Here is a 26,335-nt window from a genome sequence, read left to right on the forward strand (position 1 = left end):
ACCAGGACCCCACAGTCTCCCCTTCCTCCTGCAAATAGAAATACTAAGAATAGAGAAGAACTCGAAAGCAGGGGTAAAGAAAGCAGACTCAGAGCTCCTGGCCCCACCAGGAAAGCGTGCCACTCCAGGGTAAGAGTGATGTGCCTGAGGCCTGCACTGAGATAAGAATTTGTCTAGGCTGTGAGCGCAGAAAGCGGTGACATCCACGTGTCCAAAAAGCCCATTTGGACTGGTAGCTAAGGGTCATCCTAGGCTTGGATTCCCCGTTGGAGCTCAGGAAAGGAAGGAAGAAATGAGGGGAGAAGGGAAGTGGAAGGTTGGGTTTGGGCTCTGCATTCAACGTCCTCTGGGAGAGAGTCTTTCCAATGTCAACCAGAGTCAATAGGAGAAGGCTTTCTTGCACTGGAAACTTGAAGTCCCCTGGAGAGGGGAGAGATGTGGAGAGGGCCCCAAGGGGTGATGAGTGCCCAAGTGCAGAGCTGCTGCAGTCACTTTGCCGCAGTAGCAAATAGGGCCCCAGTGCACCTGGTTTCAGCCCCAGACTGCCGTCTGCCTGCCCTGACCCGACTCAGCCCAAACTCTGTGGATTCTGGAACAGAACAAGTCTTTTCCTTTAAGAAAGGGTCCTGGAGCCCACCCACAGCACCCAAGGAAACTGGCAGAGCGCCAGGCTACACTGAGACTTCAGGCCCCAGCCATCCAAGTCTGACAGCCCTTCTGGAGTCTCTTCTGGTGTTGCCACCTGAGGGCGCCTGGAGCTGGGTCTGAGGCTGCCGCCGGCACTGCTGTTGTTATTATCATTAAGATAATTAATAAGCATGCACTGACGGGGCCAAGTGGAGGAAGAGGAAGGCCCCTGCTGCTCATGAGAATCCCTGGAAAGATCCATTGAGGCTGTGGGGGAACAGGGGACTGAGTAGCTCGTTCCTCCTCCCTTCCCAGGACTTCTGGAAAGGGCACTGGGGAGTAGGTTTCAGGGGACAGGTAGAGAGGCAAGGGCTAGGGGAGGGGAAACAGTTGGTAGGCTGCGTTTGGAACCCGCCCTGCATATGCCTGACAGGATGTCTTTGGGCACAGCCACCCCTGTGATTACTGGTTGTGGGGCAGGCCAAACTCTGAGGCAATTATTCATTAATTTAACAGGCATCTGTCTGTTTATTTATGGAATGCCTACTATGTGCAAGGTGGTCTGCTAATAATAGCTGAGGTTTTATTGGATACTGTGAGGACACAGCCAACTTTCACACCATGTCCTAGGGGATGGGGGTGGGGAGCAGAAGCAGAGGAAGCAACTAGGAAAAATGACAACCCCCAAAGATATCAACCATGGGGCTTTGGCCTGTGTGGCGTAGCAGTGGGGATGTCAGATATAAAACGTGATGACTACCAAAAAGATCTTGGAAAACTCGATACCCGAGGCCCAAGATCCTGGAGGAAAAGGGGTGGGAAATGGAGGCCCAAGATCCTGGAGGAAAAGGGGTGGGAAATGGAGCACGGATAAGGGAATTTTGGGTGAAAGACTCAAGAAAGAGGCAGGAAGGAGTGTTAGTAAGTCCAGTGGGGGGAGCTTTGAGTCACGATTTCGGGGGCTCTGACGGTTGGGAATTTAGGGGGCTGAGATGCTTCATGTCCTGAGATGGGGGACGGGATTCTGGCATCAGAGCCTGGACAAAAGTTGGGGTGCGAGAGGTTTTAGCGAGATTTGAAAGCAAGATCTGGAGTGTTGGGTTTGAAAGGATGCTGGAGAGTGTTAAGGGAAAGGAGGGGCGTGGCTGAGTGCGCCACTCGGGCACCCGGCCGATGCTCGGGTCGGCCCTGGGGAATCTGGTCCGGGGTCCCGCCGCGGTTGGGGAGGTCGGCGGGCGGGGGCCGGCCGGGCAGGCGGTGGCAGGGTAGGCGCTGGGAGCCAGCGGCTCGAGGCTCCGCGGGGGGGCGGTACGAGCTCAGGCTTGCGGGCGGGCGGGCTGGGGAGGAGGCGGCGGCTCGCAGAAGAACATGAATCAGCGGCGGCGGCGACGGCGGCGACGGCTGTGGAAGAACCGCGGTGGCCCAGCGGCGGCCCCGGGAACCCCGCGCTGCTGACGGCGGCCGGGGCGACTCGAAGCCGGCGCGGGTCTCTGAGGCGCGGGCCCCAGCGCCGCCCCCGGGCCGGCCCCCGCCCCTCCCGCGGCCCTCCTCTCTCGTCCCTCCTCCTCCGCCCCTCCTCCCTCCTCCCTTGTCGCTCGCGGGCCGGGCCCGGCATGGTGCGGCGTCGCCGCCGATGGCGCTGAGGCGGAGCATGGGGCGGCCGGGGCTCCCGCCGCTGCCGCTGCCGCTGCCGCCGCCGCCGCCGCCGCTGCTCCTGGCGGGTCTGGCCGCTCTGCTGCTCGCGGAGCCCGCGGCCGCAGGTAGGGGTTGGTCGGGAGGCGGCGGAACGCTGGGGGCTGCGGAGGGGCGCGGCCGGGTGGGCGCCCAGGGACCGCAGCGGAGCGAGCCCCGGGCCTGGGCGGGCGGGAGACTTGGGTGGGGGACCCAAGCTGGAAGGCCGAGGCTTGGGGGCTGGGGGAGGGGGCGCAGCGCATCGTCCGCTGCTGGTTCACTGGCCGGGGCCCCACCCCCAACTTTCTCGCGTCCGGGGCTCTTCTGGCAGGGTGGAAGGGAAAGGAGTGGGGCTGTGGGCTGAATGGTCGGGGGAGGGGAGCGGTGTTAGGAACTGGATGTTCCCGCCTCGACGTATCTAGTTGTTTGCTTACCCCCTCCCAGTCCTGGGGACCCCATTCTGCCCGCCTTACACAGGAAAGTCCCACTCCGAAACCACAGGGGCTGGACTCAGCGCCCAAGAGGCACACCTACACCATTTGGGCACAGGGGCTGTGAGGGTGCCCAGTCGCAGAAAACATCTGGACACATGCTAGTTCCTGTACTCAGTCAGAGCTTCCTGAACCAAGGGAATGCTGGCGAGGATGGGCCGGAGCAAGGTGGCCGGTCCTTGTGGGGGTTATCCTTGTGTTCCCCCGTGGCCACTGAGGCATTTGCCCGTGGTAGGAGCGAGTGCTTCTTGCAGCACCTGCCTCTCCCAAGTTCACACGACACACCTATGGGACTGTTGGGTGTGTATGGGGTGTGAGGTTATCCCTCCTTGCCCCGTGACCGGCCGTGTGTCACAGGCTAAAGCAGCAGCAACAGAGCTGGCACCTGGTTTTGAGACCAAACTCCCTGCCACATGAGATTCTCAGGGAAGGGAAGGCAGAGAATGACAAGTATTTACAAGAGGGGAAAGGTGTGTATCTCAGGATCAGAGAGCCCAGGAATTTGCCTAGAGTCTCACAGCAACGGGCAGGATGAAGCAAGACTGGATTCAGCTATCTGGATAGTTCACCTGCCCCTCTGCTTAAAAACACGCCGGGAGATCAGGAGAGGTGTGTGTGTGTGCATGTGTGTCTGTCTGTCAGCACACAGAGGGTAGTGTTCCACAAGGTGGTTCCTGTTGGTGTAACAGTAGCTCAGGGGTCTTGGGCTCCCTGCTCAGGGCCCCTCCCCTTCCACTTCCCTCCCACCTCCCTAGCACCCGCCCCTGCACACATTCAGGTATTAATAGAGCGGATGGCTGCCAGGAAGGCTGCCATGTGTTTGATCTGACGTGGTTCTGCAGCCATATGTTCTCCACTTCAGGGGAGCACCCCCTCCTTCTCTTCCTCAGCCTCCTTTCATTTGCCAGGGTGGGGTACAGGGGGATGCCAGCAGCAGTGTGAAGTCTGGCCAGACACCCTGGGCCAGCAGAGAGCTGGCCGCCTGTTGATCTCCATGGGTGCAGCTGTCATTCCCAGGGCAGTACCTGCCCCACGTGTATAAGAGGGCCCCATCTTTTTAGCCTGGCTTTTTGGTGGTTGTGCTTGAACTTCACATCGCCCAGTCAGGAGGTGTGGGGAAAAGGTCACTTCCTTAGAGCTGGGGGGAACTTGGCAGTAACAGAATTGGTGCCTGGAGAGCTTGTCATTTTCCTTCCCCCAGCCTAGGCCCAGGCCACCTTCCCACCAACACTGTCCAGCCTCTGTTTTCTTGACCATTAGCCGAGGATGAGCCCTCTGACCCAGAAACTAGGTTCTGGAAGCCGATGGGGGACATTTCCAGAGACAGTCTCCCTGTCAAGTGGGCTGACACCTTCTCCTTCCCACCTCTCAGGCCTGAAGCTCATGGGAGCCCCGGTGAAGCTGACAGTGTCTCAGGGGCAGCCGGTGAAGCTCAACTGCAGTGTGGAGGGAATGGAGGAGCCGGAGATACAATGGGTGAAGGATGGGGCTGTGGTCCAGAGTGTGGATCAGGTGTACATCCCAGTCAGTGAGCAGCACTGGATTGGCTTCCTCAGGTGCAGGACGGTGGGGAGGGTGTGGCATGCCAGCCTGGGGGCAAGTTGTGCTTTTTCCTTGGGCTTGGGAGCTGGGGGCAATGCTGATACCCAGCGGTGTGGGGTTGTTTTTTGTTTTTTGTTTTTTTTTAATTTGGCAACCTAAGGAAACTTCCAGAAGTGGGGGCAGGCTCAACCCACTGAGTCTGCCCAGCATAGCTGCGCCCCCCACCCCCTGACCCTAGGAGATGAGCCTGGTATCCTGTTTCCACAGCCTAAAGTCAGTGGAGCGCTCTGATGCAGGCCGGTACTGGTGCCAGGTGGAGGATGGGGGTGAAATGGAGACCTCCCAGCCAGTGTGGCTCACGGTAGAAGGTGAGGAAGCAGAGACATGGGTAGGCATGTCGCTCTGATGCATGTGCTGCTAGTGACCACACCTGTGCGGAAGAAAGCTCAGTGGAAGTTGATTTGCCCCATTGCACCAGGCTCCAGGCCTACCCAGACATCGGAAGACCCCACTCACTGGAGTCTGGGTATTTCACAGCTAAGGGGGCAGTAAGGACCTCCAATCTATGGGGTGCAGTAAGTTTCAGTTGTCTGAGCCGCAAGCCTAAGCACCCATCTGGGGCTGGACCCTGTTCTGCCAAGTGGCCAGGCCAGGAGAGGGAGGAGGGATGGGGGAGGGGAGGAAGGATCCGCAGCTGTGGGAGCTCAGAGCTGTTCAGCCCAGGAAAACAAAGTGACTAAGAAAGTAACAAAGGGCCCTGAACGGGATCTGGGAACTCTGCTAAGGCTTCCACCTACTCCCCCTCCCTTTCTGACCCTCCCCCAGCTCCCCACCCTCTGCTTCTCCCTTGCTCTGAGAAGGCTTTTGGAGCTGGTCTGGGAGAGCCCAAGGGGACAGCATAAAGGGTATTCCTAAGGTGCCCAAAGAAGAGAAGCTCCCCCGTCAAGCTAGCCACCTGTTTGGCGGTTGACCCAATCCTAAGGGGGCCTGTAGGACCTTCTGCATAGAGGACTGTAAATGGTAGCAAACTTGTGGTTTGGGTAGTTGGAAACCAGGAAGGGGCGAGGTTCATTCCCCAACCCCCTTTCTCCTTAGGTGTGCCATTTTTCACCGTGGAGCCGAAAGATCTGGCAGTGCCACCCAATGCCCCTTTCCAACTGTCTTGTGAGGCTGTGGGTCCCCCCGATCCTGTTACCATTGTGTGGTGGAGAGGAGGCACGAAGGTTGGGGGACCCGCCCCCTCTCCTTCTGTTTTAAATGTAACAGGTGAGCAGCTGCAGGAGGGGGCTTTGAGTAGGGGTGGTGAGACTGGGCAGTGTGCAAATCTGTGTAAATCACCAGGTCTGCTGTTGTGAGTATCCGGAGCCCACGTTGGGGCCTGGGGATGTGAGCTGTACCATTACTAAGCTGGTTAGTCAGGTGTGCAGGGCTGGGCAGGTGAGCTGATCAGTGGCGATCCTACTGGGTGTGTTCGAGGCCACTGGAGCCTCTTTCCGTCCTGCACGGCAGCTCCGGCCATGCACAGCTGGCCCTGGGAGAGGAGTCATGTGAAACCAGGGGCACCCATTTCCCCCACCCCTCCAAAGGGAAGGAGCCAGGAACCAGCCCACTCAGAGCTAGCAGGAGTGTCTGGCTGACTTGCCTAGAAGACAACAGGGAGAATGGGGAATGGCAGGGAGAAGCAAAGGGAGGGAGGTGCAGCACAAAGAAGCAGGAGGCTCTTCTCCTAATGGCCCTTTCAGGAAATTTCTAGACATTTTCTCAAACAACTATATTTATCCATGCCTCCACGCAGCTAGACCCAAAGCAGCAACACCTGCATACCCACCTGTCCCAAGACTCTCAGGCATATAACGAGGCTTGTGAGGCTCACTTCTCTGTGAAATGAAGCTAATGTTCCTGGTCGAGGCTTGAACTAACTCAAGAAGTTGGGAGTCTGAGCTGGGTCTCACATGCTGGATGGTGGGAGGGATACGTTTGGATGTGTCAAGTCCCCAATATGAATCTTGAGAAGAGGTGGGCTGGGGGGTCTGTTCAGGAGGTGCTGGGTTGGAGCCCATGAGAAGGAAGGTTCGGTTCAGTTCTCTCCAGATGTGCGTGGTTGGGACCCTCCCCCGTAGCCCGTGAGATAATAAGCACTCACTGAACTCCTACTCCACACACCACACTGTGCTAGGCACCACGGGGGATCGCGGGAATACAAAAGAAATAGAAGCCGTCAGTCCAGCCCCCAAGGAATTAGTGTAATTGGGGAGACAAGACACATGCATAAGGAGCTGAGAACTATTGCAGGGCGAAGAATGCAAATCAACAATGATAGGGCTGCTGTATAGAGCAAACTGAGAAGGGCTCTGGAATGTGCAGTATAGGCATGAACAGAGAGGGGAGGCAGCTTTGTGCCATATGTGGGATTGAGGCAGGGGGAGTAGTATAACCTTTCTTGGGTGTTTCATGTGTGCCACACACTTTAGGTGAATTCCCTCGTTTGGTTTGCACAATTCACCCAGTGCTGGAGATAAGAAGACAGAGCCCCAGCACTGGGTATAGCCAGGCTCGTTAGACTCCAGAGTCCCTGGTCGTACCCAGTGTCTAGCCCCTTCCTCTGGCTGGAGGGACTTCTAGGATATTCAGATCCAGATCCTGCATAAACCCCATTCCCTGGTCCCAGGCATGGGAATTGCTGCTAGGGGGCGGGGGCGCTGACTAAGGTTTTGTGGCATCAGGGGTGACCCAGAGCACGGTGTTCTCCTGCGAAGCTCACAACCTTAAAGGCCTGGCCTCTTCTCGCCCAGCCACCGTTCGCCTTCAAGGTAGGAGGACTGGCGGGAGGGAGGGTGAGTGAGGCAGGGGCGTGCACGGCAGATGAAGTTACAGAATCATTTGGTGTTCCCTGTTCCGCCTTCCCGAGGCCCTGCTGGGATCTGAGGGATGAAGGGTTAATTGGCAGAGCTCCATCCCTAGTGAGAGCACCTGAGACCCTGCCATGGCTGAGATGAGAATAGAAACCTGACGTCACAGCAGATTTCCCATCACGAAGCAGAGTCCTTGGGAGGGAGGCAGAGAGGGAGGTGGAGAGGGAGCCAGCAGGAGATGGTCAGGGCTCATGCCCAGCCTTGCTTCTGCCAGTCACAGTGGAGGGAATGGGGCTGGGGAAAACTGCCTAGCAGGATATCGGAGATCCAAAGGGTTGGTGTGCATAAAGGGAGAGATGATGGGAGGGAGGGAGCCAGTGTGTGGGGGAATGGGTTGTGGCTGTAGGGGCTACCTCTCATTTGTCTCTCCCAAGGTGAAGGTACTGTGCCCCCCCGCCCCTGCACCCCCACCACACCCACTATCTTACCTTACTCTTGTCAGATAGGGGCCCTGATTCAGAGAGAGGTGACTTCTTCCCACAGCCAGCCAGCACACTCCCTGGTATGAGCAGCTCTCCCCCACTGGCTTCTCGGCTTGTTTATGATTGTAGTTCTGGGAGTGCTGAGTAGCCATTGTCAGGTGTGGGGGGACCCCCAGACCTCAGGGAGGGTCTTGAGGCTTGACGCCCCTGCTTTCTGCTTCTTCCTGTCCTTCCCGGGCACCGAAGTCCAGGGTGCTGACTGTCACTCCTGTCCACAGCACTGCCTGCAGCCCCCTTCAACATCACAGTGACAAAGCTCTCCAGCAGCAATGCTAGCGTGGCCTGGACGCCAGGTGCTGATGGCCGGGCCCTGCTCCAGTCCTGTACAGTCCAGGTAGGGAGCGGGGGGACAGGCTCTCCTGGCCATGTTCTTTCTGTGGCTGCCTCGGTGGCGCTTCGTTCGCAGTAGTATCCCATTGACCTACACTTGTCCGCAGGGCTGGGTCCCTAGCTCTCTCCAGGTGTTGCCCCTTTACCAGGAACAGCCCAGCCTGCCCCTTCCCACAGGGTGCTCTGGTCACCAAGTGACTGGGCAAATTGGCTCAAACCCATACATTATTCAGGCTGGAAAGCAGATCACTAGAGCAGATTTGAGATGCCTGGAGGGGTGTTTCTTCTGTCCGCAAAACCCCAGACCTTTGATTTAGCTGATACCCTCATGCCCCATCCCCTGACTCATGCCAAAGAGAACAAGGCGATTGGAGGGGGTTCGAAGCCCCAGAGAGTAGAAAGCCTGGGTGAGTGATATCAAAAACAAGAGGCAATGCAGCCTTGTTTATTTTCATCTCTTTACTCAGAGGTATTTAAGGAGTGCCTTTGAAACTGTTGTAGCTAGTTCCCCCAGGCAGGAGAGGCCCCTGCTCTGGGCTGGACTATTTGGAGGACCCTACTCTGGCCCTCCTTTGGCTGCATTCCTTGCCCCTGGGCATGGAGGCTGTAGAGACTAGGGGATATGCCCGTCTAGATCATGAGGCTGCTTGCCCCCACTTCCCCCACCTGCCACCCTACACCATTTTCTAGATACTCAAGACCTCCTCCCTATGGCCCCCAGTCGGCTTCTAGGACCTGTGCAGGCCTCTTCCCTGGTCTGCCCTTAGGAGGGCATGGTTGGTGCCCCTCAAGTCCATTCCTTAGGGGAATCGGTATGCAGGCAGCACTGTCCACACCCGAGCATTTGGTATTCCCCTGGGTATAGACCCTTGGCCCACAGGCTGGCTTTTCTTATGCCACCACATTCTGGCTTGGGAATCCCAGGGATCAGGGGATTATAAATGCAAAACTGATCTTCCAGGTTGTTTTGAAGCTTTATTTGTCCATATATCATCATAGGAAATATTTTGTTTAATAATTCTGATTCTAACATTTAAATACTTAGCCACATGGTATGTGGCTCTCCATTTGTACTCTTGTGGTGGGCGCCCTAAAAAATGTGAGGTGAAGGCCTGGTTCACGATGCCCCTAGACTCCCAGTTACTCTGTCCTTGAGAAACTGACTCTTTTGCACTGGCCTGTAGTTATAATAAATGGGAGCTCTTCTAACTGAGTTATGTACCAAGTGAGAAAGCATATGAGTTTTCTGGAGTAGTTGGCAAAGTCCTTGGCAGAAAAAGTGGTGTTTGCACTGAGTTTTAAAAGATGAGTTGGGCTTTGCTAGGAAGAGCAGTTCCAGGCCAGGGAGCATCATTTGCAAAGGTGTGGAGGTGAGGATCCTTGTGTTGTTAGAGTGGGGGCAGGCGGGAGGGGGTGGGTTGCAAGTGTTTGCTGATAGGCTTAGAGGAAGCATCAACTCAAGATACACCCCCTTTCCTGCGCCCCCTGCTCCTACCCAGGCCTGTCCCATCTTCTGTCTCCCTCCTCTTCATCATCGTTATTTTGCTGCTCTTCTGTAGGTGACACAAGCTCCAGGAGGCTGGGAGGTCCTGGCTGTGGTGGTCCCCGTGCCACCTTATACCTGCCTCCTCCGGGACCTGGCACCTGCCACCAACTACAGCCTCAGGGTACGCTGTGCCAACGCCTTGGGGCCTTCTCCATATGCTGACTGGGTGCCCTTTCGGACAAAGGGCCTAGGTAAGGGACTTACCGGGTGGAGTGGCTGGGCAGGGCCTGAGTGGGGAACAGGCAATGTTGGCTTCAGTTCTGAAGGACGTTGCTGGAGAGAGAGGTTACCTGAAGGGAGGGTCCTGCCTCCTTCAGCAAACACCAAGTGTCTGCTGCATACCTATGAACTAGATGAATCCAGCCTCTTCCCCTGCAGCTTTAGTTCTAGGGGGTGGAGCAAACATGCAAATTAGGAAAGATCTGATAGTATGGTGAGGAAGAGTGCTCCCAGGGTGTCTAGGCATACCCCGATAAAGAGAAGTTTGATAAGGAACAAGCCATACTGGGGCTAGGGGAAATCACTGTGGAAGACGGCATGGCAAGTGCAAAGTTCCTGTGGCAGGAACTTACTTGGAGTTCTCTTAGCAATTGCTGAGAGTTGGCGGGACTATGAGGGGGAAAGGGTGAAGGATGCTGCTGAGGCAGTAACTAAGACCAGCACTGTACCTAGTGGGGTGCTGTGGGGCCTGCCATTGTTACCTCTCCTCCACAGGACCAAAGGTGAGAGCAGTCAGAGCTGGGAGGCCGGTTCTAACCCATACCTGTAGCTGCCTGAGCTGTGTAGCTCTTGAGAGTTGGTTCCAAAGGCTAGCACGGGATGGTGATGGTGGGGAGGGCAGCGCTCTTAGCGGTATTCTCTCTTTGGGTACAGCCCCAACCAGCGCTCCCCAGAACCTCCATGCCATCCGCACAGACTCAGGCCTCATCCTGGAGTGGGAAGAAGTGATCCCTGAGGGCCCTTTGGAAGGCCCCCTGGGACCTTATAAATTGTCCTGGGTTCAAGACAACGGAACCCAGGTAAGGGGAGATAAACCTCAACTCTCCAAGGGTACCAGAGTGAGCTTTCAGGACTCAAGACCTTCAGAGCTTCCAAATGGCTGTCCTTGGTGGGCCCTGGGACTTCGGTGGGCGGGCTTCCCAGCATCCCAGAGAGTCCACTTTTCCCCACCTTCCCCTGCAGGCTTCTCTCCTTAATTGGATTGTCTCCTATTAGAATTGCATCCGGTGGTGACCATTTCATTTGTAAAGCAGGAAGCTCATTCCTGAACAAACTGGGGGAGGGCACAGATAAGACTCTTATCCTCGGCCTAGTTCCCTCCCAACACCCCCCCCTCCCGCCACTGCCTGCCGGGACTGAGCCTTGTTTGTGTTCAGGGGAGGCCTCTGCAGCCTGGAAGGGGAATGTGATGACTCAGCAGGTTGTGTTCCTGGGGTCCCTGAACCCACGGTGTCCCTTGCCTCCTGGGTTCCTAGCTAGACCACTTTCTGCATTCAGGCCTCTCTGGAGGCCTCCTTCTCTGACTCAAATGTGTGATGGGGTCTTTTCCTGGCTCTAGGGTGAGCTGACAGTGGAGGGGACCAGGGCCAACTTGACAGGCTGGGACCCGCAGAAGGACCTGACTGTGCGTGTGTGCATCTCCAATGCGGTTGGCTGTGGGCCCTGGAGTCAGCCACTGGTGGTCCTTTCGCATGACCATGCAGGTGAGGCCTGTAGGGGAAGGGCAGATGGGTCTTGGCTTTCAGGGGCAGCCTAGATTGGTGGGAGGAGCTGGGCAGAACCTTTGCTCCTAATAGATCCAAAGACTGTTGAGGCCAGGGTTGGTATTTGAACTATATGCCCTTCTCCTCCCTCTGCCATAGCACTAGCATAGAATTCCCTGGTGGATTTGTAGGTTCCAACAGCCAGGGCCTGTTACTGACAGGGTAGGAACTCTTGGGGCTTCCTTTGGGGCTTCTTTCCACTCGGGACCTTTATGGACCCAAGAAAACCTCTTGTCCAGGACAGATGGCCATCACTGGAAAGTTCTAAAGGGACTCCTTTTGTCAGCCTCGCTCATGCCACTGGCTCTTTCTCCTCCCATAGGCCAACAGGGCCCTCCCCACAGCCGCACATCCTGGGTGCCTGTGGTCCTGGGTGTGTTGACAGCCTTGGTGACAGCCGCGGCCTTGGCCCTTATCCTGCTTCGAAAGAGGAGGAAGGAGACACGGTTCGGGTAAGGGGGTAAGGACAAGGAGGGAAAAGCAAGAGGTGACAGACGATCTTGGAGCTGACTCCAACTCTGGGGTTTCCCCTTAGGCAAGCCTTTGACAGTGTCATGGCCCGGGGGGAGCCAGCCGTTCACTTCCGGGCAGCCCGGTCCTTCAATCGAGAGCGGCCTGAGCGCATCGAGGCCACGTGTGAGTATGGGAATCTTAGGAAATGTGGGCTGCCTTCATGCCCCTAGCTATATTCTTTTTGCTGGCTCATGAGTTTGGCCAGTGTGTCTGAGCATCCATGAGTCCTGAGCACACAACAGTGAAAAGAAACACAGACCTACCCTCACGGAGGTTACCATCCTGGCTGTGGGAGAGCCAAATGAAGCTCATGTCTGCTCTGAGGGCCGAGACTGGGGTGCGGGTCAGGAGCCCAGGAGGCCCCTCTTCTCTCTCCCCACAGTGGACAGCTTGGGCATTAGCGATGAGCTCAAGGACAAGTTGGAGGACGTGCTCATCCCTGAACAGCAGTTCACCCTGGGCCGGATGTTGGGCAAAGGTGTGTGGGGCTGCGTGGGGGTTAGCTGAGTGGAGGTTGTCTTCGATGGCTCCCCATGCTTTGAGGGTGTGGGCTTGGGACAGCTCCTGTGAACAGGATATGCTTGAAGACTCCTGAGTGTGGGCTGTTTGGGGGACTGGTGGCTGGGGATGCAGACAAGGGAGTCTTCCTGCAGTGGCCCCGGAGTCTAGTGATTTGTGTCCCTGAGGCGGGTCACCTTGGAGAAAAGGGGGTGGTGGGAGCAGTAGGGCAAGGACCCTCACCGTTGTTTGGATCTGTTCCTAGGAGAGTTCGGTTCAGTGCGGGAGGCCCAGCTGAAGCAGGAGGATGGCTCCTTTGTGAAAGTGGCCGTCAAGATGCTGAAAGGTGAGTGGAGAGTAGGAGACATGGAGTGAAGTGTGGCAAAGGTGACTGAGCCAGAAGTAGGCTCTGCTGTGCCCCTAGACTTTCCAAGAAGAGTTAGTTAGCACTAACTAGGATGCCGCCTGTGCCACGTGAATAATTCAAAAGCATAAATCCATACACGTTTGTGCCCTCGCCTTTGCTTTCTGCCATCAGCAGTGACCGTCCTCTGGGCTCCTTCAGGGTGATTACAGCTATCCGAACCAAAGGGAAGACTGTTAGCAAGTGGAGAAATGGTTGGAGAGCCCCACTGCATGCGGGCTTAGACCAGAATTGGGGGGCACATCTCCCTTATTTCCTCCCTACCATCATTTTCTTCCAGCTGACATCATTGCTTCAAGTGACATTGAAGAGTTCCTCAGGGAAGCGGCTTGCATGAAGGAATTTGACCACCCACACGTGGCCAAGCTTGTTGGTGAGCTCCTTCCTGAGGGACGACAGATACACAATAGGGCTAAAAGTGTGCTCCCCCAAGGTGGGAGGGCAGCCTATAGGAGAGAAGTTTGGACTTAGCTGGTGAGTAAACAGGGAGCAAAATCGCGAGGAGGGTCCTGGCTGAACTCTGATCCCCCACCAGGTAAGGGGTTTATTGTGTGGGCCCTGTACCAGAGGTCTGCGCTAGAAGACTGCTCATGTGAACAGAGGAGAAGGAGGGGACAAGTAGATGCTGCAGAGATCTGGGGGCAGCCACATCTTAGGTGGTCACCAGTAGGTAGGCCAGTGTGGACCTACAGAGAGGGAGGTAACAGAGTCAGGGCTGGAAGTAGGACCTAGCAGGTGGGAGACTCATGCAGACCCCTGAGCCATCTCTTGACTGCTGTGTGCTTGCTCCTGACTCTCTCTTGTCCCCAGGGGTGAGCCTCCGCAGCAGGGCCAAAGGCCGTCTCCCCATCCCTATGGTCATTTTGCCCTTCATGAAGCACGGGGACCTGCACGCCTTTCTGCTCGCCTCCCGGATTGGGGAGAATCCCTTTGTGAGTGCCTGGGGTGGACTGGCCGGGAGTTGGAAAGGGACAAAGGGACAAAGACCCTGGGAGAGAGTTTGGCTTGGTGGGCAGGGCCGACCAAACTGGTTAGGAAGAGAGGCAGCCTGGCTTTGACCCTTTCGATGTTAGAAGGCTTCCTTCTCCCTCACAAAGCCCTGCTGAGAATTTTAGGCCGGGCCAGGGCCATTCTGGGAGAAGAGACCTCTGGAGCTCCGCCCTGGGAGTGTCTTGACTCTGGGATGCTCTATCAGGTCTCCCAAAACTTCTTTGCCTTGGGAAGCCCCGCTAAGTCCCCTCCTTTCAGGAATCCCAAGTCTTTAAGCTTTCTGGCCAGGGAACCCCCTTCATCCTACCCTGCCTGGGTAGGTGAGCAAATCAGGCCTGAACTTGCCCTGTCTGCCCACCAGAACCTGCCCCTGCAGACCTTGGTCCGGTTCATGGTGGACATCGCCTGTGGCATGGAGTACCTGAGCTCCCGGAACTTCATCCACCGAGACCTGGCTGCTCGGAATTGCATGTATGTGAATTCTAGAGGGCTGGGGGTAGGGGGTGGGGGGCAGGGACGGAGCAGATTGTGACAGGAGGACTAGCTCATGGTCAGCTCTCACCTGGGACAGTGTGTGCTGTGTGTGGGGACAGCTGGGGAGCCAAGATGCCGTAGTTTCTGTAAGGCCGACTCCATCCTCCAACACCCCTCACAGGCTGGCAGAGGACATGACGGTGTGCGTTGCCGATTTCGGGCTCTCCCGGAAGATCTACAGCGGGGATTACTATCGCCAGGGCTGTGCCTCCAAATTGCCTGTCAAGTGGCTGGCCCTGGAGAGCCTGGCTGACAACCTGTATACTGTGCACAGTGACGTGGTGAGCTGGGTGGCACAGTGAAGTCTGGTGGGGATGCCGGCAGTGTGGCCGGCCCTGTAGAGTCCTCAAGAACTTAGCCTGGTCCCTTCTTTGGGCTTGGACTGCCCCCTTAGAGCCCTGAGGTATGTTTGGTTTAGGGCTCTGCCCTGCCCAGGAAACCTAGTGACATCTCCCCTCCAAACTTGCTTCCGTCCCAGTGGGCCTTCGGGGTGACCATGTGGGAGATCATGACTCGCGGGCAGACGCCGTACGCTGGCATTGAGAATGCTGAGATTTACAACTACCTCATCGGCGGAAACCGCCTGAAACAGCCTCCGGACTGTATAGAGGATGTGTGAGTGCCCTGGGAAGGGGATTTGGGGAGGAGGGAATTTGGGGTTTCAGGTGCTGGCTGCCGCCACAGCTGCTGGTCCTCCAGTAGGAGCCCAGAACCTCAACTGGACCCTTTGTTTAATGTCCTTGTCATAAGAGGGAGGACCAACCCCCACCCCAAGCTGCCTCTTCCTCTGCCACCTCCCTGTTTTCTTTCTCTCCCCCTTTCCTATCCTGTCATCTTTTTTTTTTTTTTTTAAAGATTTTATTTATTTATTTGACAGAGAGATCACAAGCAGGCAGAGAGGCAGACAGAGAGAGAGGAGGAAGCAGGCTCCCTGCCGAGCAGAGAGCCCGATGCGGGGCTCGATCCCAGGACTCTGAGATCATGACCCGAGCCGAAGGCAGCGGCTTAACCCACTGAGCCACCCAGGCGCCCCTAATCCTGTCATCTTTTTGTTCCACCTTTTCTTACACTCTATTTTCTCCAGTTTCCAGGAAGAACCAGGAACCCCAAGGGCAGAAGGTACAGGGTTGAGCAATAGCGCACGATTCTGTCACCTTCTTCCCACCCCCACTCCTTCTCAGTCCCCAGCTAGTCTAAGAAAACCTCCCAGGCTGAGCCCTCCCTCCCCCTCAGAGAAGACTGCACCAGGGCAAGAAAAAACTGCTGCTGTATTACATTCCTCCGCTAGACAAGGAGGGGGTGCGGGGGTGCGGGAGGCTGGCCTCCTCTTAAGGGAGTGGAGAGACCCAAGATGCTGGGGAGAAGGGAACTGCCTTCCTTCCTTTCTGAAAGCCCGGAACCCTTGGGAGCGGGGTAGGGTCGGGATACCCGCCCCCAACCAGGGGAGGGTTGTAAACCTCTCATGACTGGAAGACTAGCATTAGCTCGGTAGTTTACAGGCATTCTTTCAGGTAATCCCCTTCTCACCCTATAAGGAAAAGACTATCATTATCGCTATTTTGTAGATGAGAAACTAAGATTAAAGAGGTTAAGTAACATGGCCAAAGTCACACAGCTATTAAGTAGCTGAGTTGGGATGTGAACCTAGATCCCTGTGATTTTAGAATAGGTGCCTCTTAACGATGACGCCAGACATACTTTGTCCGTTCTAGTGTTGTATTTCCCACCCTGTGCAAGCCAGAGTCTCCCTGCGGCCCTGGAGGACGTTTTCGCTAGTACCAGGGGGAGATAGTCCACAGTGATCCGGAGAAAGAATCTGCTCCCTACTTCTTGCTGTGGCCCAAACACAGGGACAGGCACAAGAAGGCCCAGCCTGAATGGTGGGGGCCTCTTTCTCTAGAGCCGTGGGTTTGAAGTTTGAAGGTTTAAAGGAGATCCTGGACTGTGGGTGAGAGGGAGATCTGGGTGAGAGCCAGACCCTACCCCTCCTCATTGAGCACAGCTCAGGTCTCCCTGTAGTTGCAGCCTGCTTGGGCATCTGGAGCAGCAGAGGTTCCACTGGGCATCGGGGACCAGGCCCCAGCTCAGCTTCCTCCTGGGCCAGAGCTAGTGTTGTCAATAGGGCGGGTGCTGGCCTCCTACCAGCCAGCCTGGTGGACAGGCGCCAATTGGCTCCTAGCACAGCCTTGACAATGTAGCCCAGCCAGGCCACATCCCCATGGCCCCGGACCATTTCCATGGCCTCTTCGATGTCTGGCACCATTCCGCCCATCACTGGGGGCCTCTGTCAGGAGGGCCAATGTGTGGGACAGTGTTTGGGGCTTCTGTTTGTGGGTACAAGAAAGTCAGGCATTTGCTCTGACTGCGTCTGTTCTCAATCCCCTTCCATTAGTTCTTTTTTTTTTTTTTCCTTAAGCCTGAGGCGTTCCCCGGGAACAGGAATAAGACCTCAGGGAATCTGTAAGGCTCCTGAAAGTGTATGTAAAAAGTGTTCCTTCCCCAGGGGAGAGGGCTAGAAGCTTTTCTACATACAAAGATGTCCATGAACAATGAAGATTTAAGTCATCCTGAGTGGGTGGGGATTTAGGACAAAGGGCGGCTGTTCAAATCCTTGCCATTAAAATAACAGTGACTCCTGCCCGGTTCTGCAAAGCAAAAACACTCCTCATGCCCCCCCCCTCATTGCCTAGTCTGTCACTTTCCACCTGTGTGACCTTGGTTGAGGTTCTTAACCTCTCTGGCCCTCAGTTTCCACAGTGGTAAAATAGGACTGATTTATTCCACAGGGTTATGGTGAGAATTAAATAGTAAATGTAAAATACTTAGACGAGGGCCTGATACACAGTAAGTGTGGGCTCCGTATGGGCGTGTTTAGGAAAAGTTTTCCAAATCCTGGTTCTGTAGGCTTAAGGGGCCTCTGCCTCCCCTTGTGGTTTCTTACTGCCTCCCCTCCCGCTTCTCTCTGCCCAGGTATGAGCTCATGTACCAGTGCTGGAGCGCCGACCCCAAGCAGCGGCCGAGCTTCACGTGCCTGCGGATGGAGCTGGAAAGCATCCTGGGCCACCTGTCCGTGCTGTCCACCAGCCAGGACCCCTTGTACATCAACCTGGAGAGAGCCGAGGAGCCAGCCGAGGGAGGTCCCCTGGAGCTGCCTGGCGGGGACCAGGCCAGCAGCGGGGCTGGGGATGGCAGTGGTGTGGGGGCAGTGGGGGGCACCCCCAGTAGTGACTATCGGTACATCCTCAGCCCTGGGGGGCTGGCTGAGCGGCCCAGGCAGGAGGAGCAGCAGCTGGAAAGCCCCGTGGGTGAGGCCCAGAGGCTGCTGCTGCTGCAACAAGGGCTACTGCCCCACAGTAGCTGTTAGCCCACAGGTGTCCAGGGCCATCCTGCTGGCCAATGAAGCCCCGGCTGACCCTAGCCCAGGCAGCATGGCGTGGAGGCTCCTGTGGTAGTCCTCCCGAGCTGCGCTGGAAGCCTGGACTGACCAAATGGCCCAATCCCAGTTCTTCCTGCGGCCACTCTGGCCTGCCTGGCATCAGTTCAGGCCTTGGCTGGGTGGAGGTGGGCCAGGCCTGGTTGCCTAAACCCAGGCAGCTGGCAGGAGGGGGTGGTTATGTTTCCATGGTTACCATGGGTGTGGAGAGGAGTTGGGGGAGGGTAGATCCAGCCCTCTGGGCCCCTGCTCTCTGGCCCAGCAGCCCCTGCTGCTTCAGTGCATGCATTGAGGTGTCTCTGACCGCCCCCCGCCGGGGGCCCAGCCCTGCCTGTGCTTGGGGTTCAAGTGTGCGGGTTGCTTCTGCGCACAGAGAGATGCCCTTGTGTTATTCCCCTGTAGGTGAGAGTTGGTAAGGGTTTGATGCAGTCGGGTCCCAAGTGCTGTTGTAGGAGGCAGTGGGGCACTCTCAGTTCTGAGTCCGCGTCCCCTTCCTGATGACCCATCCCGCCTAGGCCAGGAGTCATGTGCAGCTGACCAGGTCACAGCAAGGCATGCTGAATTTCTGCAGGCTACTGTTTGCCCAGCCTGTAAAGGTAGTCCACCCAGCCCGGCAAGAGGAAGGGGTGCTGTAGGCCCTGCCCAGGAACGCGTGAGGCCAGAGAGGAGTCCCGGGGCCCCTCTTTACGCCCTCCCACAGTCTGTCTGAGCATGCTACCAAATCCCAAAATATCCTAAGACTAACAAAGGCAGTTGTGTCTGAGCTCAGTCCTTCCACGCAGCATCCCTTAGTCCCAATTTTCCCTCTCACTGGAGACCCTCTTCTGTCCCAAGTCTCCAGATACAGAGAGAATATAGGCCTGATGGCTGGTGTGGGTGAGAGGGAGTTACTGGAGCCTAGACCCCAGTCCTGGCTAGGGGAGCCCCCGGATTGCATGGGGCAGGCCCCTGCTGTTAGGGATATTTCCAAGCCGTTAGAAGCTATTTAAAAACAGAAATAAAATTGAGAGCTAAAGACCCAAGGCTTTGTCTCTTAACTGTTTACTTTTTTCCAGATCGCAGTAATGAAGCATCTCTGCGTAGAGAAAAATCTGGAAAGACATATGCCAAAATGTTAACAGCTGTTATCTTTACATGATGTGAGTTAAAGGGACTTGTTTTCCTTTGTGCCTTCCAAGTTTTCTGCACAGAGCACAAAATGCTTTGGTAATTAAAGAATACCCCAAAGAATGGTAATTGCATTAAAGATAATACATGGTCATTGTAGACAATAAGGAAAGTGTAGAAAATCATTTTTTTAAAAGTGCCAAATACCTGTATTTCTACCACCTAGAGAAAGCTGCCCTTGACCTTTTGAAAACGTAAATGTTTTGAAAAAGTTCTTTATCTTGGAACAAGGACAAAGACGGCTTTGGCTGTCTCTTCCTCTTTCAGACTTTCCTTCTATCCTTGGGTGTGGAGACTTTGTTCTCACCTTTATACCATTGCTGGGAGCCAGGGGAAACCGGGAGGAAACGGCAAAGAGAAAATGTATGCCTCTAGTGTGCTAGAAATAAGACCATGAAGTTTGCTTCCAACTATTTCCACCTGAAATCTTTAATTTAGAAGCTTTATTTATTTATTTATTTGACACAGAGCACAAGCAGGGGGAGTGGTAGGCAGAGAGAGAGAGAGGGAGAAGCAGACTCTGCTGTGCAGGGAGCTTGATGTGGAATGTGGGGCTGGATCCCAGGATCCCAGGATCATAACCGGAGCCCACGGCAGACACCTAATTGCTTAACTATTTGACCATCCAGGCACCCCATAGCTTAGAAGCTCTGCGAGCAAGCTCGTGGGAACATGTAGCAGGAGGTACGAGAACTGGGCCTTTCTCTGTGGAGGGGTGTGGGAAGACAGGGAGGGACACAGGTATTGCCCTGCTGGCTCAGGGCAATGGAATGGGGCGGGTTCTTCTGAAAGCAAATATCCTGAAAAACCTGGTGGTGGTACTCTAGATTCTGGTTCCCACATGGATCGTGAGACCTAAATTCACTTCCAGGGAAGTGGTTTTCAGAATGTTTCCTGCTGTGATTAGCTTTAACTGCAAGTAATGATTACTTGTGAAGTAATGTTTGGGAATTACTGATGGAGAAGAGCTTTACTCTCAAATACTCCTCTGCCATTAATGGACTCCCATTATGTGCCAGGCACTGCACCAAGCACTTCATATATATTATCTCACTTAATACAGGGAGCATTCCTATAAGATGGCAACATAATGATCATCCCCGGATCGGAAAGAAATGGGGGTTCGTAACTTGTCCAAGGTTCTATAGTTATGAATGGTCAATTCAGGCTTGAAACCCGCAAAGTCAGAGAGCACAGCCTGGGCTCTCTCTCCCACCAGCATTCCAGAGGGCACCCTTAGGCAGCTCTGTCAGGATCATGTTATCTTTTGGGTGAATGCAGGTCAGTAGAAGGCACCTTTTAAAATGTACAGGAGGCTCCTGGGTGACTCAGTCGGTTAAGCATCCAACTCTTTTTTTTTTTTTTTTTTTTTAAGATTTATTTATTTATTTATTTGACAGACAGAGATCACAAGCAGGCAGAGAGAGAGAGAGGAGGAAGCAGGCTCCCTGCGGAGCAGAGAGCCTGATGTGGGGCTCGATCCCAGGACCCTGGGATCATGACCTGAGCCGAAGTCAGAGGCTTTAACCCACTGAGCCACCCAGGTGCCCCAAGCATCCAACTCTTGATCTCAGCTCAGGTCATGATCGCAGGATTGTGAGTTCAAGCCTTGGCATTGGACTCCATGCTGGGCGTGGAGCCTACTTAAACAAACAAACAAACAAACAAACAAAGGAGTTCTAGTATGAGTGTGTACTGTGTGTGTGTGTGTGTGTGTGTGTGTGTGTGTGTGTGTAAGTATTTAAGTGGGAGTTAACCTACCAGTGATTAAATCTGTGTCAATAATTTTCTCAGCTCAATCTCTTTTCCCTTAGCATCTTGGCTCCTCCATGGTCAAGGAGTTTGAGGTAGGTGATAATAGTAGAGTTTTTGAAAACCTTTTTTTGAAGTATAGGAAACATGTCAAAAAAAATAGACCAACCCGAAGTACACAGTCCTTAAGAATTTTAGCAGTCAGATCCAAATAACCAGCAACCAGATCAAGAGACAATATTACCAGCACTCTAGAAACAACTCTTGGGGCCCCCTCCCAACCTCTGCCTCCTCCCACCTCCCCAAAGGTAGCCTCTCTCCTGACTTACAACATCATGGATGAAAGTAGCTCTTTTTTCAAAGTTCATATAGAGTCATATAGGGTGGATTATTTTGTTTGCTTTCTTGCGTCCCACAATATGTTTTTCAAAATCATTGAACTGTAGCAATTTTGAGAAGTGGGGGTCAAAAAAAATACAAGAGTAGAACAGTGGTTCTGTTCTGTTTTATATTTTTCTTTTTTATTATGTGCCTAGCTCAGTGCCTCTCCTGCCTCAAATAAAATCCCCCAGACAGATCCCCCGAGAATCTTGTTAAAATGTAGACTCCTATTCAGTAGGTCTAGGGTGGGGCCTGAGATTCTGCATTCTAACAAGTTCTCAGGAGCTGCTGCTGCTGCTGCTGCTGGTCCACACTTCCTGGTGCAAGCTGCATCAGTAATTGGAAAGGGTGCAGCATGTATTTGAAAAATCATTCAATGCCTCCAATATATGGTCATTATAGCAAAATCATACTGTTGGAGAACATGAGAGCATAGTTTAATTTCTACATCTTAAAAATGTAGTTACTTTTTCTTTATGTGTATCTGATTGATAGTCTTCTACTTAAAAAAATGAGTTTATTGGGATGCCTGCATGGCTCAGTTGGGTGAGCATCCAACTCTTGATCTCAGCTCAGGTCTCGGTCTTAATCTCAGGGACATGAGTTCAAGCCCTGTACTGGGCTCCACATGGTATGGATCCTACTTTAAAAAAAATAAAATAACAGGGATGCCTGGGTGGCTCAGCAGGTTAAGTCTCTGCCTTCAGCTCAGCTCATGATCTCAGGGTCCTGGGATCGAGCCCGGCATCTGGGCTCTCTGCTCGGCAGGGTGTCTGCTTTGTTCCTCTGTGCCTGCTTCTCTGCCTACTTGTGATCTCTGTCGGTCAAATAAATGAATAAAATCTTTAATAAATAAATTAATTTATCTTTTGAATAGATGTCAAATACCCATGGTAAAAAATTTTAAAAGTACAGGAGGGTAGATGGGGTGGAGGGAAGGAAGGCAGACTATGAAAATGCCTTGCCCCTGGCCCCTCAGTTTCTCTTTCCAGAGGCAGCCACTGTTTACTGATTTGATTGAAATTTTCAGTAATGTGTATACTTATTTTTCTTTTGCACACATGGTAGGTTAATGTACAAGCTGTTCTAACCCTTTGCTCTTTTTATTAACAGTATGTGTGGGGTGCCTGGCTGGCTCAGTCAGTGCAGCATGCAGCTCTTGATCTCAGGGTTGTGAGTTCGAGCCCCATTTGAGTATAGAGATTTTTTAAAAATAAAAAAATCTTTAAAAAAAAACAGTATGTATAAGTAAAAAGCTGAAATATTTTAAGTGCTTTTGGTGGTTTTTTTTTTTTTTTAAGATTTTATTTATTTGAGAGAGAGAGAATGAGCTGGGGAGGAGGGGCAAAGGGAGAGGGAGAAGCAGACTTCCTGCTGAGCAGGGAGCCCAATGTGGGACTTGATCCTAGGGTCCTAGGATCATTACCTGAGCTGAAGGCAGATGCTTAACCTACTGAGCCACCCAGACGCCCCTAAGTGCTTTCAGTATTTTATTTGTTTTTTAAAAAAGATTTTATTTACTTATTTGACAGAGAGAGACACAGCAAGAGAGGGAACACAAGCAGGGGGAATGGGAGAGAGAGTAGCAGGCTTCCCGCTGAGCAGGGAGCCAGACTTGGGGCTCGATCCCAGGTCCCTGGAATCATGACCTGAGCTGAAGGCAGACACTTAATGACTGAACCACCCAGGTGCTCCTCTTTAAGTATTTTAACTATAGTTTTCACAACAGCCTTGTGCACTAGGTACAATTATTGTTTCTATTTTATGGATGTAATTCAAATCTAGTACACCTTCCAGAGCCTCTATATTATGAAGATTTTTTCCTAGTTGTCATCTACATCTCCAGTCTTCTATGTGCTGTGTCATAATTTAACAAGTTCCTTATCAGTGGACATTTAGGTTGTTTCTAATACTTGGCTATTACAAATAGTGCTGCAATGAATTTTTTAGGCATATATCCATAGGAATGTATCCATAGAAAAATGCCTAAAAGAAAAGTTGCTGGAGGAATCTGCATTTTTTTTTTAAACATATTCTTTTTTTTTTTTTTTATTTGATAGAGAGAGAGAGAGGGAGATCACAAGTAGGCAGAGAGGCAGGCAGAGAGAGGAGGAAGCAGGCTCCCCGCTGAGCAGAGAGCCTGACGCGGGGCTCGATCCCAGGACCCTGAGACCATGACCTGAGCCCGAGGCAGAGGCCTTAACCCACTGAGCCACCCAGGTGCCCCAGGAATCTGCATTTTTTTTATATATATATTTTTTATTTTTTATATTTTTTCAGCATAACAGTATTCATTATTTTTGCACCACACCCAGTGCTCCATGCAATCCGTGCCCTCTACAATACCCACCACCTGGTGCCCCCAACCACCCACCCCCCACCCCTTCAAAATTCTCAGATCGTTTTTCAGAGTCCATAGTCTCTCATGGTTCACCTCCCCTTCCAATTTCCCTCAACTCCCTTCTCCTCTCCATCTCCCCTTGTCCTCCATGCTATTTGTTATGCTCCACAAATAAGTGAAACCATATGATAATTGACTCTCTCTGCTTGACTTATTTCACTCAGCATAATCTCTTCCAGTCCCGTCCATGTTGCTACAAAACTTGGGTATTCATCCTTTCTTTTTTCTTTTTTCTTTTTTTTTTTTTTTTTACAGCTTTATAAACATATATTTTTATCCCCAGGGGTACAGGTCTGCGAATCGCCAGGTTTACACACTTCACAGCACTCACCATAGCACATACCCTCCCCAATATCCATAACCCCACCCCCCTCTCCCAACCCCCTCCCCCCATCAACCCTCAGTTTGTTTTGTGAGATTAAGAGTCACTTATGGTTTGTCTCCCTCCCAATCCCATCTTGTTTCATTTACTCTTCTCCTACTCCCTCAACCCCCCATGTTGCATCTCTTCTCCCTCATATCAGGGAGATCATATGATAGTTGTCTTTCTCCGATTGACTTATTTCGCTAAGCAAGGAATCTGCATTTTAAATTGATATTGCCAGGTTGCCTTCCAGAGGTGAGTTTTGCCTATTTGGTAAGTGAAAATGATACTTCATTGTAATTTTAGTTTCCATTTCTCTTAATAAGTGAGGCATCTTTCCTTGTTTAAGAGCCATTTTGATCTTCTTTACTGTGAACCGTTTGTCATATCCTTTTCTACTAAGTTGTCGGTCCCTTGTTACTAATTTGTAAGTGCTCATTTTATATAAAGAAAATTATTCCTGTGTGATATGTGGTGTAGGTGATGTTTTTGTTGCGCTTGTTCAAATATGTCTATGTGTGAGTGTTTATGTGTGTGGCTTCTAGGTTTTATGTGATACTTAGAAAGGATTTCCCCACTCCAGGGGTGTTTTTAGAAACCTGCATTTTCTTTTAGTGCTTCTTAAAGTTTATTTTTCAGTGTTTGATTTTGAGTCGTCTAAAAGAAGTGAGATACAGATCCAATTTTTTTTTTCCAGGTGACTACCCATTGTCTCAACACTGTATGTTGAACGATTTATATAGTTTCTTTTTTTTTTTTTTTTAAGATTTTATTTATTTATTTGACAGAGAGAGAGGTCACAGGTAGGCAAGGAGGCAGGCAGAGAGAGAGGAGGAAGCAGGCTCCCTGCTGAGCAGAAAGCCCTACCTGGGGCTGGATTCCAGGACCCTGAGATCATGACGTGAGCTGAAGGCAGAGGCTTAACCCACTGAGCCACCCAGGTGCCCCCCCCAATCTATAGTTTCTGAACACTTCTTTAATAATCCATCTCTGTGGGGGCACCTGGGTGGCTCAGTGGGTTAAAGCCTCTGCCTTTGGCTCAGGTTGTGATCCTGGTCCGGCTCTCTGCTCACCGGGGAACCTGCTTCCCTTCCTCTCTCTCTGCCTGCCTCTTTGCCTGCCTCTTTGCCTGCTTGTGATCACTGTCAAATAAATAAATAAAATCTTTTAAAAAAAATCCATTTCTATGTATCTCCAGGGTTTGTCATATATGTCATACATATGCTCACATGTGTATTGGGGTTTATTTCTAGGCTCTTTATTCCATTTATATGTGCTAGAACCATCACTGCTACACTACTGTAGATGTATGGTGTAGTTTTCCTACACATCCCTCTTACCCTTTTTTTGCAATATTCCCTCAAAGTTGAAGGAGCACCATCATAGGGCATAACATGCCAGCAGGCTAATGAAGGAATGCAGGTCTCCCAAGGCTTTAACAGAGTGATTTGCTCATGATGTCACCCAGCAAGAAGGGGCATAATCAGGATCAGAACCCAGGAATTTACCTAGTTCCTCTATCTTTCCAGTGTCCCAGAGTTGGAGGGTAGAGGTGGTAGAGAGGCTGCACTGACTTTTCAGTCACCACCCACAATGAAGAGGTTTCTAAGTCCTATTGATTCCACTCTTTTGAATGGGTTCTTCCTGCCATCAACATCCTCAGATCTCCCCTGTTCCCCAGACTACTGCAACAGTTCTGGAAGCTTCCTGACCTCTCCCAACCCAGGCCAGTTCACGCCCCCCTGGTTATAAAGCTCCATTCCTCAGCACCTGGGGAATTTATCTGCAGGCCTCTCATTCCCCTTTTGTAATTAATTAGTTGTGATTATCCACCCTATCCCCCTTGGAAGCTGGGTGAGCACAGGACCTTGTCTGCTTTATTTATTGCAGTATTCCCAGCCCCTTAGCACAAAATCCTAACCCCAGTTTTACAAAAATGGAAAAGTAGAATGGGAAAATTTTATTTCACAAATCCTTTTGAGGATTAACTGAAACAAAGTATCTGTGGGCTGTAAAAGGGCCTGGCACGTACTAGCCAAGGTTCAGTAAATGATAGGCACAGTTTCTCACCTTTTCTCCCAAATTACTGTTTTTCCCAGTAAAAAAGGGTAACGCAAAAGGGAGAAGTTGTTTGGGTCCTCCCTAAGATACTGAGGAGAGGAGGAGGACCCAGGATTATTCAAAAGGAGAAAAGAATTTTACATCTCGACCCTTGAGAACCCAAAAGACCTCAAGTCAGAGAACCCAAAAAGCCTCAAGTCAGAGAACCCAAAAAGCCTCAAGTCAGACGGCCTGGGCTGACCTTTGCTGGCGGGTTCCCAGAAATTCCGAGTGAAGGTCCTTCTACCCGAGTTCCGACAAGGGGGCCGGGGCCTAGCGCTGCCTAACGCGCTGCCTCCGCAGGCCCACGAGGGACCGCGCCACACTGGGGGCCACGCGCAAGGTCACGTGCGGGCTCGCTCCGCCCCAGCCACGGCGGAGAAAGGCTCGGGCCGGGCGGTGGAACACAGGCCT

The 26,335-nt window shown here is 52.7% G+C and overlaps 1 protein-coding gene across 1 annotated transcript; it reads left to right on the forward strand.

Moving 5' to 3' along the window:
• The first annotated feature begins 1,995 nt into the window (after positions 1-1,995).
• On the forward strand, positions 1,996-18,778 carry TYRO3 (TYRO3 protein tyrosine kinase). The gene is made up of 19 exons (XM_047738560.1): positions 1,996-2,387; positions 4,162-4,345; positions 4,599-4,699; positions 5,427-5,597; positions 7,055-7,141; positions 7,944-8,059; positions 9,615-9,792; positions 10,475-10,620; positions 11,160-11,304; positions 11,687-11,816; positions 11,900-12,000; positions 12,260-12,355; positions 12,641-12,721; positions 13,080-13,172; positions 13,610-13,731; positions 14,151-14,260; positions 14,445-14,604; positions 14,802-14,938; positions 17,294-18,778. Exons 1-19 carry the CDS (start codon positions 2,261-2,263, stop codon positions 17,685-17,687), a joined length of 2,679 nt encoding a protein of 892 aa, XP_047594516.1. The 5' UTR covers positions 1,996-2,260; the 3' UTR covers positions 17,688-18,778.
• Positions 18,779-26,335: the final 7,557 nt, after the last annotated feature.

Source organism: Lutra lutra, chromosome 7 (genome assembly GCF_902655055.1).
Source record: "Lutra lutra chromosome 7, mLutLut1.2, whole genome shotgun sequence".
Classification (NCBI taxonomy): Eukaryota; Metazoa; Chordata; class Mammalia; order Carnivora; family Mustelidae; genus Lutra; species Lutra lutra.

What these genes read in the sequence shown, in the direction of transcription:
- TYRO3 (XM_047738560.1), top strand. Translation starts at nt 2,261, where the DNA reads ATGGCGCTGAGGCGGAGCATGGGGCGGCCGGGGCTCCCGCCGCTGCCG. An exon ending in CTGGCTGCTCGGAATTGCAT is followed by an intron (nt 14,261 to 14,444) that starts GTATGTGAATTC and finishes CACCCCTCACAG; the next exon opens with GCTGGCAGAGGACATGACGG. An exon ending in CCGGACTGTATAGAGGATGT is followed by an intron (nt 14,939 to 17,293) that starts GTGAGTGCCCTG and finishes CTCTCTGCCCAG; the next exon opens with GTATGAGCTCATGTACCAGT.